The 13,499-nt window shown below is 35.7% G+C and overlaps 1 protein-coding gene across 1 annotated transcript; it reads left to right on the forward strand.

The window, feature by feature from the left end:
• Positions 1-392: 392 nt before the first annotated feature.
• LOC144446345 (cellular retinoic acid-binding protein 1-like) lies at positions 393-812 on the forward strand. Its single transcript, XM_078136092.1, has one exon. It carries the CDS (start codon positions 393-395, stop codon positions 810-812), a length of 420 nt encoding a protein of 139 aa, XP_077992218.1.
• Positions 813-13,499: the final 12,687 nt, after the last annotated feature.

The raw sequence follows: 13,499 nt of genomic DNA on the forward strand, positions 1-13,499 counted from the left end.
TTTTGTAGGTTCAACAATACTGTACTTCAGTTGCAAGAAGTGCAGTTTTAACATAAATCCTTTGGACAATTTAACATACATTTCAATACTTATCTCTCCGCGGAAAATCTTACTTACTTCAAGAAAACGACAACATATTTCTGCCGCTGATTCATTTTGAATATGCCTTGTTCACTCTGAGAATATTTGAAGCACGTCTCTCGAGTTTTCAGGAATGCACTAGCTGCTACTACCTATTTCCTAATGGTTTGATCCAACTTATCAAACGTTCATTTACACCAGTGTCTCTATCGTTGACCATAGTGTCGCCATCGAGTCAAGACAAGGGTAACTCTGTAGTGTCCATCTTCTAAGTTTTCTTCTGGAAGACGCACCACTAACTTGGTTTCAATATGTCTGACGCATTAAGGCCTTTCCTTGGTACATGGGTCCACCACCACGATTCGGACATGGACGATGTTATTGAAGTATTAATGCAGGGCTTGGCTTTACCATTGCCAGTGGCGAGAGTAGTGGCATCTTCCAACCACAAAATACAATTTATTCAAGACGGTCAATTTTACATCGTGAAAGCGATTTTCGATGGACACAACATGATGTTTAAGTTCATGCCCGGAGAACCATTCAATGAAATGTACAACCCGATGGGGAAAACTCGTAAAGCCATCGCGAATATGGAAGATGGAAAGTTAAAAATTAAAGCATTGGATGAAAAGGATAAATATACATCGACGTGGGAAGTGAACGGAGACCAGATGGTACTTACTTTAGTGGATGATGACGAAGTCGCTATCAGGTATTTCAATCGTTGATACCTGTCAACTTTTGGGATTGAATGTGATCAAAATATTGTGCACCCACTATCGTTACTTATACCACACCACAGTCACTTTGTACTACGATAATATCACCATTATCAACGTTATGAAACGATTATTTTGTCAATTTCACCGAATGCCCTTTTCCGGGCCGGTCGGATATTTTCCAAACTATAATACAAAACTGTCATAACACGTTTTCATTATTCCAGTCTGCCACGTCACCAACGTTTATTTCGAATATACTTCGACCAAATTACTATCTTCCTGTTACTCGACTAATTTCAATAACTATTAAATAACATTTAATTACTTTTGTGCGTTGTCATACAATTGCTCATTAAAACTATCACAATAGAGGGAACAACAGATTGTATTAACGCTACTTTAAATAAAAACAAGAGAACATCAACACTGCTGCTGGAAAAACTCACACAAAAAACAACCGATAATGCTATTTATTCATCAAATTCTTTCATCCACCGTGAATCCCCATGGCGACATGAGGAATCCATCTTGGAATTTCATGGACCGAAGATTGATCCATATATCAACGTAGTTGGGAGACGCACGTGTTCTGTATTTATGACGTCACCCGATCGACTTGTCATCAACATACCACGCTGCAAGAGACAGTGTATCGATCACGTGATAACCACATTCTCTTCTTATAATATCAATCATTGAATGAGCGCCGACCTGTGATCAAATGGTCTTTTAAGACACATTTTTATTGTAATTACTGTCAAACAAAAATAACCTTTTCAGTTCTTGTGTATTCAATAACTGTGGTACAACTAATTTTTTATAATGTTTTTTTTTTATTTAATCCTTGACATTAAGTACTTCATGTTCTATTCCATTAACGTTTATGATAATAAGTATTTGTGTTCTGTAACACCTAGGTCATCTCATTAAAATCCATGGATTACTGTCAGTGTCCGTGTTGACATCTGTAACGAGTAGAGAGATTAACGCGCCATGTGCACTATTCGTGCTATCTGCTGGATTAATGTCAATAAGTAGTGACAACTATATATCATAGAAGACACCTCCAGAATTTATAGATAATTTATCTGTGTTTCACTTGTACAGTGTAATGGAGCGGAGAAAAAACACACATGGTGATATTTTAGCAGAATAGTCAGTAAGGTGGATTGTATGCATATACATAAAATACACGCCGTTCTACTGTGACGCATGTATAAAACAAATATCAAGTAAACCAAGAAGCGTGTACGTATAGGCCTAAACAACTTGTATGTAAAAGATACCCTTGCCAACGCCACCTTTAGGGACTGATTTTCATTCATTTATTTCGTTGCTTTTGTTATTTTGATGTAAACATGTAAGTTCAAGAACTTTGGCCTTCTTTAAACTTATCAGCCAGTACAGAAAACTTTGCCAAATTCCTACAGGTTCTTCACTGCCTCATTTTAGGGAAATATTTTCATTATTTTTTTTTAACTCCGTTGCTTTTCCTGAGTGGATACAGTTCATGCTACTAACACATGGTGGGTTTTCTGTTTCTATGCTAGTCACGTCATTTTGATTGATTTCACTATCAGCTATTGTCTCGCTTGGATTATAGATTTTCTCCGTTTATTTTCATTTCAATTTTAGATTTGTAACAACATAAAATACTTTTATATAATTTGCTACAACAGGCAAGTATGTTTGACACTAACACTCACAATTCATAAAACTGAATCTCGATTTAGCTCTAACAGTTGAATTTTTAGTGTTATTTCATTCTGAAATAAAAATGACTTAATTACTAATTAATAAAAATTACAATTTCGTTAGTTACATGAATTTCGTTCCAAATATTCAATATTATGTTTAATTTATATATTTTTTTAAAAGTTTTATAGAAATACGCTTGGATTTTCTAAACTGTATGTTTTAGCCTGACAGATGGGTAGTAATATTGTTCATTTAAATCTTATATAACCACACCATTACAATTGTCCTTGATGATTACTGATCATATTTCACGGTCACTATAGAAATTGGACGCAATTATTGTATCTGATTCACTGTGTGCAATATGGAGTTAGCTCTCCCAGAGAGTATGTTGTTTGAAACGTATTGTATCAACGCCGGCGTTACTGATGTTTCTGTCATTCTTCCATAATATATATATATATATGTGTGTGTGTGTGTGTGTGTGTGTGTGTGTGTGTGTGTGTGTGTGTGTGTGTGTGTGTAAGTGTCTGTGTCTGTGTCTGTGTCTGTATGTATGTATGTACGTCTGTATGTATGTATGTATGTATGTATGTATGTATGTATGTATGTACGTACGTATGTATGTATGTATGTATGTATGTGCGTATGTATGTATGTATGTATGTATGTCTGTATGTATGTATGTATGTATGTATGTATGTATGTATGTATGTATGTATGTATGTGTGTTTGTGTCTGTGTCTGTCTGTGTCTGTGTCTGTGTGTGTGTGTGTGTGAGAGAGAGAGAGAGAGAGAGAGAAAAAAAAAAAAAAAGAGAGAGAGAGAGAGAGAGAGAGAGAGAGAGAGAGAGAGAGAGAGAGAGAGAGAGAGGTAGAGAGAGAGAGCGAGAGAGACTGGAGTGTATGACGTGTGTGTGCATGGAGGTATGTGTTAGTGGGTTTGGATTTCTTGTGTATTTGTGTGCGTGTTTGTTTGTTTGTTTGTTTGTTTGTTTGCACATATGTGTGCCATGCTTTCTTTCATTTCATTTTATCACATTATCTTTCTGAAAATATTGTGGATTCACTGTAAAACCAACCAGATGATTTGGCATACAATCTACAGTCGCCGAATCTACTGCATTCGGTTTGAGAAAAAAAGTAATTATAACACGAACAATTTGAGTTACAAGCAAGCGTAAAGTACAAATTATAAGATTAAACAATCGTTATCTCCCAGGTCTCAGTTTTTAACGGGGATTACAGGTTTCTTCTTACCATACGCTACAAAAAATGCACGTCTTCTGCTCTTACCATGTAGTCAAATGACAATGTCGCAAAACAATATGTTGTCCATGTCACGACCGTTGACATCATCGACAGAGGGCACGTTTCAATGTACTGAAGCTGACAGGCACTTCTTAATTACAATTGGTTTTCCTTCTGAAAATCAAATGAATGTACCCGTAGATTTTATGATGACAGCATGACCACTTTCAGAATGACACCTGTAGATGTGTGTATCCCTTGACGATATCTGGTCAAAGGTCAACTTTGAGTGACAGCTATCTCTACACAGCGTACGTGTAGTGTTGTGTTGTGTTGTGTTGTGTTGTGTTGTGTTGTGTTGTGTTGTGTTGTGTTGTGTTGTGTTCTTTGATGAAATTATCCATTGAGTTATCATCTTCTTTCTCCTGACACAAAATGTTTCTCCTAAATATAGCTGACATAAAATTATCATTATTTGAAAGAAGTAGTGCTTTTAATTTCCGGCATATCAACATTTATTTTTCACGGTGCCTTGGTAGGCACTGCGTCAATAGATGAACTGTGAACTTGATGTTGGAATGGATTGGAGAGAGAGAGAGGTTGACTTGTTTATCATAACTCATTTTTATCGGCTGTGGAGTGGAAGCTTTTATGAATTAGGAGAATTTCGCTGTCCTGTCTGACAATCAGATCAATGTCTCTCTCTGTCTACATCTGTCTGTATGTCTCTCTGTCTACATCTGTCTGTCAGTGTCTCTTTGTCTACATCTGTCTGTATGTCTCTCTGTCTACATCTGTCTGTCAGTGTCTCTTTGTCTACATCTGTCTGTATGTCTCTCTGTCTGACTGACTCTGTCAACGATGTACGACTCTCTCTTGTTTCAGTTGCTTAGTGCAGAGACGATGTTGTATAAATGTATAGTGTCATTAATTAATTAGGCACACAGCATTGCAACGTCTCAACACAAAGTCTCTGACTTAAAGACATGCTGACTGAGTGCGGTTTGTTTCTGACATTTCAAGTTTGTTCTCAATTACTATAGACAACAGAAAACATTCATTTTCGTGACCAAACAAAATATAAAATTGTATTAAAGTGGCCATATGGATGAGAATTTGGTATTTATTTTGGATTTTTATTTGATAAAACAGCTTCACTATGTTTTTCTACTTGAAAAAATAAAGCGAAAGAACATATACAAAGTCCATGTTCATAACTCAATACATTGCATAAAGATGCCAAAAGTGTAAAAAGTTTGTTATTGTACGTACAATAACAAAAATTTTACACATTGTTTAGTGTTTTGCTGTTTATTGAGATGTGAACATGGACTAGGTATATGTTACTTTACATTATTTTTTCAAGTAGAAAAACATAGTGAAGCTATTTTATCAAATAAAAATCCAAAGTGAATACCAAATTCTCATCCATATGGCCACTTTAATGTGCTGTTCCAATCATGGTGGGAATCACGTAGGGTATGATATGATATGATATGATATGATATGATATGATATGATATGATATGATATGATATGATATGATATGAGATATGATATGAGATATGATATGATATGATATGATATGATATGATATGATATGATATGATATGATATGATATGATATGATATGATATGATATGATATGATATGATATGATATGATATGATATGATATGATATGATATGATATGATATGATATGATATGATACGCGATGCGATGATGTGCTACCTCGTCCAGTGTACCTTTTCTAAATCAGATTCCTTGTTAAATTTTGATAACTAGTCTATGCAGGATTGGTGGATATGACTTTCTTGGTCTTCTAAGCATAAGGCTAGGATGACATCACCTTTGTCCACCTTTATGTCTAACAATAAAAACGCCATAAACATTAGTAACAACGAAGGCATCATGTCTGGCATCACAACTTGTACCACCATCATTTAAAGCTATGTACCTGGCGAAGGGTTGACATTTGTTATTTCACAATCGTAGTCACATGACCCGGGGTCACATGACCAGCCAGTAGAGGTTTGATGTCACCAATAAAAGCAATACACATCTGAGCGTTTATCCAAATCAAACAGGATATGTTATTCTAGCCAAGTTAAAATTCAAACAACGCATGTAGCACTCTACAGAGAGTATATCTATATATAGTACAGCAGCTGTATCTATCAATAACTAGCTAACCATTCTACAAACTAACGTTGTTAATTTGACTTTTTTATGATTTGTCGTGTGTTTTAATGATGTATTGGTGTAGATAAAGTTTTTTCCATAATGCTAAGGGGTTCATTTTGTTCAGACCGGCCAACACTACTGAAATTCTATTCCGTGTAGGTTTTAACTCTGTTCTACTGGCTTGTACATTTTATCTTTTGTTCTATTACGAAGTCACTACTTTTATGTAAAGAACCTTTACTCCGAATTATATTTACCTCGTTGAGTTTTGATATCAGTTTTCTTTCCGTCCGTGTCATTTCTGTCAGCCGAATCGGTGACGAGACGTTTCGAACTTTCTTTTACCGAGTTTCGTTTTTACTGTAGTTGCGATTGTTATTTTATATAGACTTGTTGGGATTGTATTACATTTCAGTCATTATCCTCTGTTATTTGATTCGTTTATATAGATTCCTAATACAAACTGAAGAAATCTATATAAAATGACAATTTGGAATGTATAAAGAAAGAAACGGCAATGTATCATACTTCTAAAATATGATTTATTTGGGCCATGGACACGTGTTGCTATCGACAATACAAAGAAACTGACATTTTGCAACTCGTACGTAATGAGTTGTTTTCACAAACAGCCGCCTTTGGTAATGTATACTGTCCTCTACAGGTGACCTTATATTTATCTTCGTCTTTGTGGGTGGGCGTTATAAAACATTGGAGCCAATTATAAATGTTCAGGCAATAAAATATCCCCTGTATTATTTAACCAAGACGATAGTTTTGAAAGTATTCAACATCAGATTATCAAAATGACAGTCAAAGCTTTTGGATTTAAAAGAAAATCTTAAGTACATAAAAATGACTTCAACTAATTATCTATATATCAGTAAGTAATGATCTATCTTGGTGAATAATTTTCTCATAGCAATAGTATGTCTGTCTTCCTTTAATCGCATAAACGGTTACAGAATGAGTCATATTTAATGAAAATATGACGGTTTGAACTGTTTATAAGATTTCCGTATAGGATTATTTGTATGTGGAATTTGGTGCCATTGCGTGTCATACTTTTGGGTGTCTAAAAGTACCTCCTCCTCCAAATTGAAAGTATGCTATTCCCTTGCGCGCATCGACCAAACCCTTTGTAAAGATCGGGATGAACGACCAAAACATAAACGTATGTAGTTTGTCTAGCTCCCCGAGTTTGTATTTTACTTTCATCTAATTCTTATTCCAGTTCATGGTGTTTATGTTCCATGATTAACTCCTAAAGTGGATTTTTTAAATACTTTTTTACTACTATTAGTCTGTATATGTTGTGTCGGGGGAGATAATTTACATCAATTTGTTATTTCTTATTAATTTCCGCAGGATGTAAGCAGTCAAAACGACAACATCAATCAATCGTGCACAATCACTATACATCACGTCTTGTCTCTCTCTGTCTGTCTGTCTGTCTGTCTGTCTGTCTGTCTGTCTGTCTGCCTATCTGTATGTCTGTCGGCCTGCCTGTCTATGTCTGTATGTATGTATGTATGTATGTATGTATGTATGTATGTATGTATGTATGTATGTATGTATGTATGTATGTATGTATGTATGTATGTATGTATGTATGTATGTATGTATGTCTGACTGTCTGTCTGTCTGTCTGTCTGTCTGACTGGCTGGTTGGTTGGTTGGTTGACTGTCTGTCTGTCTATCTATCTGTCTGTCTGTCTGTCTGTCTGTCTGTCTGTCTGTCTGTCTGTGCCTGTCTCTGTCTGTCTGCCTCGTCTGTGTCTGTCTGACTGGCTGGTTGGCTGTCTGTCTGTCTGTTTGTCTGTCTATCTGTCTGTCTGTCTGTCTGTATGTCTGTATGTCTGCCTGCCTGTCTGTGTCTGTCTGTCTGTCTGTCTGCCTGCCTGCCTGTCTGTCTGTCTGTCTGCCCGTCTGTCTGCCTATCTGTATGTCTGTCTGTCTGTTTGTCTGTCTGTCTGTTTGTCTGTCTGACTGGTTGGTTGTTGGTTGGTTGGTTGGCTGTCTGTCTGTCTGCCTGTCTTTCTGTCTGACTGGCTGGTTGGTTGGTTGGTTGGTTGGTTGGTTGGCTAGCTGGCTGGCTGGCTGTCTATCTATCTGTCTGTCTGTCTGTCTGTCTGTCTGTCTGTCTGTATGTATGTATGTATGTATGTATGTATGTATGTATGTATGTATGTATGTATGTATGTATGTATGTATGTATGTATGTATGTATGTCTGTCTGTCTGTCTGCCTGCCTGCCTACATGCCTGCCTGCCTGTCTGCCTGCCTGCCTACATGCCTGCCTGCCTGTCTGTCTGTTTATGGCTGACTGTTTTCTCTCGACAAAGCACACGCGTGGGCCGTATCCACCTTTAAAAGACAAAGGTGAATTTATCCATTAGATAACATGAATGTGTATGTATCTAGATCTCTTGTTTCATCCGTCTGCGTTGACTCACTACTCTACGTTCTACCACAGACTTGTCTATGGTTCTACTATGTACGTATAGCACCCTAAGCTTGACAGTAACCACACCCGTACCGACCTGAAAAGATACGACTACAAATCGGTGTCGCGTGGTGTTGCTCGCTATGACGCCAGACGCCACCTCTAATCGTATAGCACACCAGCAACACGTGCTCACTGTATCACTTTCTACTATATATATATGTATACGTCTAAATAATTAAAAACAAATCTCATCAAATGACAGTCGTGTAGACAAACACGGTCAAGACGTCTTTAATCTAGGGAGTGCTTTATGTTGAAAGTAATAAAGAATTGCTTGTAATAAATTTGCCTGGGGGACTACTTGGTATTCATTACCGTCTAACTACTTTCTTCCTCTTCTGTCTTGTTCACTACAGTGTTATTAATTTGGATGTATATGTTTGAAAAGAGCTGCATAGCCATAGGTAGTTAACAACAACATCGCCCAATTAGTCGCACCAGTATCCACCTAATCACATACTAGTTGACTATTCCAAGTCGATTAGTATTAAAAGCCCAGTGTGTTCGATACATGGAGGACAACTGCTTTGTATAAAGTTAACTCGCATCATTTTTTTTTCTATTCATTGCACCCCTCTGTTAAACAAAACCTTTGGTTGATTTTAAGGCCATATTCATACTGCCGGTCGCGATCTGGGCATTGTCCACAATCAGTGTCGTTGAAAAAATAGGAACATACGTTTCATTATGAAAGTGTTACATGCTAGTGTAATCACCTGAGAATCGTTATCAAACTACATTTAAAGAGGATCGTCTGTTGGGCGCCGGACAACCAGTTGAAAATTGTGTAATAGACTGTGATTAGTGATAGGTTAGACTGAATGCTAGCGAGTAATAATAGTGGACAAAAAAGCCAAAATGTCTGTTTTTGGTTTGACGAGATGGCATCTGGAAGGGTAGGACACAGAGTTGAGGGTTATTTTCTTATTAAAAATATATTTTTCGTAAGATTACATTTTTTTGAAGAATACTGTGTTCGTTTTTTCACCAGTGCAGTACGATTAGTTTTCATCGGAAGCGTCAGTTTATTGCGTCACTGGTGTTTTAACACACTGTCAGAGGAAAATGATACAGCAGATGTTTAGTTTACTTTGCTACTTTTCATCGATACACGGTTCAGTTAGTTTAAATCTATACGCCGTTTATACATGACGTCATGAATACATTAAGCGTTATTGGTTATTAGTGTTAAAAGAGTATATATACAGACTTGCCCCTAAGACATAACTACCATTGTCCCATTGGCGCGCCTTTTCTTTAATCCAAGGTGGGGCACAACGTAAAAGTTGTCTCTCGTGAAGTCAGAATCTAAAATCAGTTTCTGAAAGTTTAAAATGTGAAGCCTTCCCTCTATGCCCTTTGTTCTCCTCATTATATTACCCGCTCATAGTCAGAGAAAAAATGTTTCACCCAGAGACGTTATTTTAGAAACACGTTGTACAAGAGAATTTCTGAGAAATGTGTAACGACAATTATTCAACAAGTGTCTTTAGGACTGAGGTATCAAAAGTGTATGGTGACATTGTATCACCAAAACACCAAAATATCAAATGTTTGTCATTTCATTTCAACAGAATTTCATGAACGTTGCAAAGCTGTACCTGCGGATTTGAGCGATGCAAATTTGTTACTTCATCAAGAACACTCCTGATGCGGTATATACTGTAACACTGATACAGCCGTCGTAAAGTTGTGCAACCACACGTACATATTTACAAAAACAGATAATTCAATATAGTTCATGAGATACAAATAGAGGAAGTCACATTGAATGTAAGAAAATTGTCAAACTAAATTATTTCCCGTTTAAGTTTGACAATTTCTTATACAATGCTCGTTTAGATATCATATTGTAGACTACTGAATGTCTTCTTTGGTTTGTCATTTATCGATTTACTATTGTCAGTACGTACAGCTTCAGCATTCGGGCCACAAGAAATCTATCTATGTTTCTGTATGTAAGGTGTCGTCATTTGCTTGACGGGACAAAAACGCTGATGCAAGTATCTATATAATGTATAAACTGCTGTTACAGTAGGAAAACCGTTAGGAGCAGAACAAAATACGCAAATCTTCTCATTAGTGTCATGACGTTATCACACATGACACTGGGGATTTAAAGAACTGTTCACTAGTCATTATATGCTTATCCAATGGCGGCGTTCAAAGTTTATTGAGAAAAGTCTGAAATTATGCCTGAATAATCACCCAAAAAACAACATCAATTATATAGCTAACATCTTTTGTGGGAGAACTTAGGATTGGGTTCACCAACTTGACTTTACTATACCGTACTTTTAGAGAGATACGGTAATAAGATACAGCTCTGATATTCGGACAACCTAGATAATGATACACAAAATAACTCGCCTCAAACGCATACACACTTATCTAACAAAAAGGAACATCTGCCAAAATTCCCAAGCTTCTCTCAAGCGATACATTTTCGGTCCATAGTGTTCAATTTTCACATCACAGTGTTTGATTTGATTTTTTACTTTTTATTTTGATTTTCTTCTTAAATCGTTTGAATTCTGATATGATTCGCTGGTCATCATCGTGTTAACTGTCACTACTCCCCGGTATCACATAGCTTATCAGTGTCATAAAACTGTTCTGTGTGTGTGTGTGGGGGGGGGGGTATTGGTGGTATGTGTGTATGTATGTATGTATGTATGTATGTATGTATGTATGTATGTATGTATGTATGTATGTATGTATGTATGTATGTGTGTGTGTATGTATGTATGTATGTATGTATGTATGTATGTATTTATGTATGTATTTATGTGTGTATGTGTGTATTTATTTATGTGTGTATGTGTGTGTATGTATGTATGTATGTATGCATGTATGTATGTATGTATGTATGTATGTATGTATGTATGTATGTATGTATGTATTTATGTATGTATGTATGTATGTATGTATGTATTTATGTATGTATTTATGTGTGTATGTATGTATGTATGTATGTATGTATGTATGTATGTATGTATGTATGTATGTATGTATGTATGTATGTATGTATGTATTTATGTATGTGTGTATGTGTGTATGTGTGTATGTATGTATGTATGTATGTATGTATGTATGTATGTATGTATGTATTTATTTATGTATGTATTTATGTGTGTGTATGTGTGTGTGTGTGTATGTATGTATGTATGTATGTATGTATGTATGTATGTATGTATGTATGTATGTATGTATTTATGTATGTATTTATGTGTGTATGTGTGTGTATGTATGTATGTATGTATGTATGTATGTATGTATGTATGTATGTGTGTATGTATGTATGTATGTATGTATGTATTTATGTATGTATTTATGTGTGTGTGTATGTATGTATGTATGTATGTATGTATGTATGTATTTATGTATGTGTGTATGTGTGTATGTGTGTATGTATGTATGTATGTATGTATGTATGTATGTATGTATGTATGTATGTATGTATGTATGTATGTATGTATGTATGTATGTATGTATGTTATGTATGTATGTATGTATGTATGTATGTATGTATGTATGTATGTATGTATGTATGTATGTATGTATGTATGTATGTATGTATGTATGTATGTATGTATGTATGTATGTATGTATGACAGTTACCAGTTGTGACCATGAGAAATGGCTGAAATACACGTAACCAAATCTTCTAATAATACAAAGGGTGGCACCAAAAAACTCGACCACTAAAGAAGTGCGTATCCACGTATTAGATTGAAACTGAGACACAGACACTGTTATTTGATATAGCGATAATAATTTGAATGCTTTCAAACATTTAGAAAAATTACAGTAAAGCAGACTTGTAGAGGCTGACAGCGAGGAAACTGTATAATTGGTAACATATCCATGACAAATGTCGCTACGGAAACGAAATAAAGAGCTATAATTAGCTGGTATGAACATTTATATTTGTCTGTTGTGTGTGTGTGGATATGGAAGTGAAATGTACTAATATAAACACATTAATCACACAATGTACCACGATATATATTACCTGCAAGTACAATAAAGTACAATTTCTTGTAAAACTAACGTTTTCCAACATAGTTTTTATTCGTATGCAATTCGGTATTTTAGTTTTTTGACTAACGAAAACTAGGTCAAAATTAATGTCATTTTCATATTTTTCTTTAAAATATCTACCTTATGTCTCCGTATTTCGTTATGCTATGTTTGTGATTCGAATATTTATACGAAACTATCGCTATATGATTGTCTATTGTTCTTCAACGGAGCTAGAACAACTGGACCAGCCAAGATATGTGGTGGACTCCACTGTCTGTGGTTTAAAGCTCATATGGTGTTTGCCATTTTTATTGTTTAATTCTTCAAATGCTGCTGATTGTCTGTTTTACGTACTTCATTCACTTTTTTCTTTTTCATTATAACATGTCTCGTCTTCTTCTCGAGTTCATGTCATTCGAGTTTAAAGTTAACATATCTGAAACACACAGACTCAAACGTTGCAGAAAAGTAGCGAGGCAATGAGAGTAAGGAAACTATAAGAGAAGGGAAGAAAATATAAGAGAAGGGAAGAAAATATAAGAGAAGGGACAGATAAAGAAATGAAACAAAGAAGATGGGAAGCTGACATCTCTAGATAATAAAACAGGGTGGCATCTATCTTTGATTTTTATTAACCCGTCCCGCTTAAATTGCGAAGACAACATGTCCGGTGTATTTTCAATTGAGATGGTATATAGACAACTATAAAGGGGAGTTTTGGATAGCCATGATACCATAATAACAAATAACGGAGCGATAATGACGTCACGAAACAAGGATAAGACTTCAAGTATATCGCCATCGAGGTAGTGTATCGAATTTCGTTGATATTTTGAAATAATCGGAGCCTGATTACTCTTAATGTCCTTCAAATTGATGATAATATCAAGGCTTCAAAAGTGCTGCTGCAGGTGTTTCCTTCCCTCCTTTACCCTCAAAATAACCATTAAATCCCATCCCAAGGGCTAAACTTCCTGTTTTGGTATAGTTACCATTTTCTACCAGTTCACAATCGGACAATATGG

Source organism: Glandiceps talaboti, chromosome 15 (assembly GCF_964340395.1).
Source record: "Glandiceps talaboti chromosome 15, keGlaTala1.1, whole genome shotgun sequence".
Lineage (NCBI taxonomy): Eukaryota > Metazoa > Hemichordata > Enteropneusta > Spengelidae > Glandiceps > Glandiceps talaboti.

Excerpts from the sequence above, each read along its gene's own strand:
- LOC144446345 (XM_078136092.1), top strand. The coding sequence starts at position 393 with ATGTCTGACGCATTAAGGCCTTTCCTTGGTACATGGGTCCACCACCAC.